The sequence below is a fragment of the Bos mutus genome, chromosome 19 (genome assembly GCF_027580195.1).
Source record: "Bos mutus isolate GX-2022 chromosome 19, NWIPB_WYAK_1.1, whole genome shotgun sequence".
In the NCBI taxonomy this organism is placed as follows: domain Eukaryota; kingdom Metazoa; phylum Chordata; class Mammalia; order Artiodactyla; family Bovidae; genus Bos; species Bos mutus.
This window is the reverse complement of record NC_091635.1, coordinates 28,012,880-28,017,728: the sequence shown is the minus strand read 5'-3', so window position 1 is coordinate 28,017,728 and position 4,849 is coordinate 28,012,880. Positions and strand designations below refer to the sequence as shown.

The 4,849-nt window shown below is 37.2% G+C and overlaps 1 protein-coding gene across 1 annotated transcript; it reads left to right on the top strand.

Annotated features, from left to right (window-relative positions):
• The first annotated feature begins 4,378 nt into the window (after positions 1-4,378).
• Positions 4,379-4,849, top strand: LOC106700508 (keratin, high-sulfur matrix protein, B2C-like). The gene has a single exon (XM_070357325.1). It carries the CDS (start codon positions 4,379-4,381, stop codon positions 4,847-4,849), a length of 471 nt encoding a protein of 156 aa, XP_070213426.1.

Genomic DNA, 4,849 nt, shown 5'->3' with positions numbered 1-4,849 from the left:
GGAAAACCAGTTTGAGTCAGGATTGACCTTCAGCAAGCCTCCTCTTCACAGCTCATTGCTGCCAAGGCTGAGGAAGAACCATCTCTCCTTCTCAGATACATTCACCTCCTAAACTCCACCATTTTGCAAATTGCACTTCTTATGAAAAGGGAATAATATACCAAGATCTAATAAAATATATACATTTGATACAGCAAACATCTCTTTTTCTTCATTGAGTGTTGCACAAAAGATTCTAATCTGACTGTGATATTCCATGCTATTCTTCTTATACCATGTTAGGAAATATGATCAAATCCAGGAGAGGTTAATCCCCATAAAAAGCACAAACTAAAAAAAATTGAGGGTTTAGCAATAGGGGGGTGATTGAATAAAGTGTTGTATGATCGTACTCTGGAATATTACATGCTACTTAAATGAATAATATGTACAATCAAGATGAAATGGATAAATTTCTAGAAGCACACAACCCACTGAAACTTAATCATGAATAAATAGAAAATCTGAACAGATGTATAATTAATAAGGAGATGGAATCAATAATAAAATTTTTCAACAAAGAAAATTCTGGTGCCAGAAGTTTTCACTGGTGAATTTTATAAAACATTTAAGGAAAAATTAAGCACTTGTCCTCCTAAGATTCTTCCAAAAACTTGAAGATAAAGGAACTCTTCTGAATTCATTCTGCAAGACCAGCATTATTCTAATACCAAAGCCAGACAAAGAAAATACAAGAAAGGAAAGTTACAGACCAATATCCCTGATGAATACTGACACAAAACATCTCAATGAAATACTATCAAACAGGATTCAACAGCACATTTAAAAAGACTATACACAATGACCAAATGAGATTTTGTCCTAGGATACAAATATGGTTTAATATATGAAAATCAATCAATGTAATATATCACATAACAGAATTAAGTGAGGGAACATTTGGTTATCTCAATAGATGCAGAAAAAGTATTTGAGGTAATTCAATACCCTTTTGTAATAATAAAAAGAAAACACTCAACAAACTAGAACTAGAAGGAAACTGCCTCAGCACAACAAAAGCCATGCATGAGAATCCCACACGAATATCATACTTAACAGTGAAAAACTGAAACCTTTCTTCTAGATCAGGGGCAAGAGAAGGATGTCCACTTTCACTTATTCTATTTAATCATAGTACTAGAAGGCATAACCAGAGCAACTAGGCAAGAAAAAGAAATAAAAGTCATAAGATTTACAATTGTCTCTATTTGCAAATGATGTGATATTATAAACAGAAAATCTTAGATTCTACCAAAAAAAATATGTTACAAATTTAGTTAAGTTTTTGGATATGAAATCAATACATAAAGTTTCTTGCACTTTTATACACTAACAACATTCTGTCAGAAAGAAAAATTCAAGAAACAATCCCATTTACAATACCATCAAAGAGAATAAAATACTTATGAATAAACTTATCCAGGAGGTGAAAGGTTTGTACACTGAAAAGTGTAAGACGTGAATGAAAGGAACTAAAGAAGATACAAATAAATTAAAGGTAGTCCATGCTCATGGCTGGAAGAATTCATATTGCTTAAATGTCCATACTACCCAAAGCAATCTATAGATCAATGCAATCCTTATTAGAATGTCAATGGCATTTTCCTCAGAGATAGAACAAACTATCCTAAAATCCGTGTGGAACCACAAAAGGCCCTGAATATCCAAAGCAATCTTGAGAAAGAAGAACAAAGCTGGAGGCATCTTACTCCCTGATTTCAAACTACACTACAAAGCTAGAGTAGTCAAAACAGCATGGTACTGACACAAAAGCAGGCATAGAGACAAACATGAAACAGAACAGAGAGCCCAGAAATAACCCTCATCTATATTGTCAAAAGATTTGCAAGAGAGGTGCCAAGAACATTCAGTAGGAAAGGACAATCTTTTCCACAAATGGTGTTGGGAAAACTGGATGTCAACATGCAAAAGAATGAAGTTGGACCTTTATCTTAAAACTTCTACAAAAATTAACTCAAAATGGATCAAAGACTTAAATAAGAGTTAAAACTATAAAATTATCTAAAGAAAACACAGAGGAAAAACTTCATGATACTGCATTTGATGATTTCTTGCATATGACACCAAAAGAATAGGCAACAAAAGTTAAAAATAAACTGAACTACATCAAAATTAAAAACTTCTCTGCATCAAAGGACATGCAAAGAGTCAGACACAACTTAAGTGACTGAACAACAATAGCAATTAACAAAATGAAAGGGCAATCTACAGAATGGGAGAAGATATTTGCAAATCATAGATTGCAGAATATAGAAAGAATCCCTACAACTCAACAAAAGGAACATCAACTCTAAAACAACAACAACAAAATTTGGGCAAAGGACATGAATCCACGTAACTCCAAAGAAGATATACAAATAGCAAAAAAAAAAAAAAACACATGAAAAGATGCCCAGTATTATTGATAATCAGGAAAATGCAAACCAAAACCACAATGACATACCACCTCACATCTATTTGAATGGCTATTCTTAAAACACTCAAAAAGTATTGGCAAGACATGGAAAAATTGGAACCCTTGTACACTGCTGGTGGGAATGTAAATGATATGCCCACTATGGGAAGCAAATGGCAGTTACTGGAAAAATCAAAAATAGAATTACCATATGATCTAGCAATTGTACTCCTAAGTATACACCCAAAAAAACTGAGAGCATGGTCTTGAAGAGATATTTGTACACTCATGTTCCTGCATGATTAATTATAATAATTAAAAGATGGAAGCAGCCCAAGTGTCATTGATGGATGAATGGGTAAACAAATTGTGGAATATGCATATAATGGAATCTTATTCAGCCTTAAAAAAGAAGGAAATTCTGTCACACTTTAAGGTGGCTCAATCTTGAGGACATTATGCTTAGTGAAATAAGCCAGCCACAAAAGGACAAATACTGTATGATTCAACGTAAATGAGGTACAAAGAGTGGTTAAATTCATCAAGACACAGAGTAGGATAATGACTGCCAAGAGTTTGGGGAGGGGAGAATGGGGAAGGGGTATTTAATGGATACAGAGTTTCCGTTTTGTAAGACAAAAAGAGTTCTGGAGATGGACTGCACAACAATGTGAACATGCTGAACACTAGCAGAATGAACTACTAAAATTTGTTAAGATGGTAAATTTTATGTTATGTATATTTTATTTAAAAATTTTAATAATAAATAGGTATAGTGTGTTAGTTGTTCAGCCATATCAACTCTTTGCAACCCCATGGACTGTAGCCTGCCAGGCTCCTCTGTCCTTGGAGTTCTCCAGGCAAGATTACTGGAGTTGGTATCTTCCCAGCCCAGGGATCAAAAGCAGGTCTCTTGCATTGCATAAATAGATATAAGAGACTCCAACTCTACTAAGTTAAATGATATATATGTGCATACTCTGGTTTATGTTTGCAGAAGCAGGGAGAAATGTGACAGAGCGTGCCCTAAAACTGTTAATATTGATTATCTCTGAAGTACTAGTTTTGGAAGGGATGTGTTATGTTTTGGGAAAAGGGAGAATAACATTAACTTTTCTTTATATGTCTGCATACTGTTTGACTTATTAAAATGTGTATTCATTACTATCTTATTATTTTTAAATTAGCAGAGTCAGAAAACAATCTACAGGAAAAGTCACGAAGGGTTTCAGTTGAGAATATGTACATTAATAACAAAAATACTAGAGAGCTGAGGACCCCGTAGCTTAACAAACGGAGCATAGATCCTGTATTCTAATTCACTAATATGGAGGAAAGAATTGAAGCTGTATTTATGTCCAATTTTTAATTTTTATATCTAAAAAAAAAAAACAAATGGAGCATAGAAAGGCATACTTCTTTCAGTGTTGATGACTCAGGTGATAGTTTGTGTTTTGATGACACTAATGGTAGCCATTCCAAGTCTAGACAAATTGTTTACAAAATCACGATCCTTAATTGAATGACCACTTAGGAAGGGGATGTTCAGTTTAGACAAACTCTGCCTAAAGGTTATCGAAGGACATTTATGACAAAGCAAGCCAGGGCAACGGTTAGCCAAAGTCTAATCTATCACACAACTTCCATAATGAGCCTTGGCTTGACCCAAAGGGCAAAGAAGAAACATAATGAGATGTAATTGAACAATGACAAAAGCAGGCTATTCAAAATGCTATTTATAACCTTCTTAACAACTCAAATGTTAGCCAATCAGAGACTGACTCTGCAATGGTATCCAGGAAAAATGCTAAACGTTAGGAAAATGACATGGCTCTACAGGATATATAAAAGGACAGATGTAGAAGGTGCAGCCAAAACTCAAAAACTTCTTTTAACAACCCTCCTCTCTCAACTCCTGACACCATGGCCTGCTGCTCCACCAGCTTCTGTGGATTTCCCATCTGTTCCACTGCTGGGACCTGTGGCTCCAGCCTCTGCCAGCCAACCTGCCGCCAGACCAGTAGCTGCCAGCCAATCTCCATCCAGACCAGCTGCTGCCAGCCAACCTGCCTCCAGACCAGCGGCTGTGAGACCGGCTGTGGCATTGGTGGCAGCACTGGCGGCAGCATTGGCTACGGCCAGGTGGGTAGCAGCGGAGCTGTGAGCAGCCGCACCAGGTGGTGCCGCCCTGACTGCCGTGTGGAAGGCACCAGCCTGCCTCCCTGCTGTGTGGTGAGCTGCACATCCCCCTCCTGCTGCCAGCTGTACTATGCCCAGGCCTCCTGCTGCCGCCCATCCTACTGTGGACAGTCCTGCTGCCGCCCAGCCTGCTGCTGCCAGCCCACCTGCATTGAGCCCATCTGTGAGCCCATCTGCTGTGAGCGCACCTGCTAA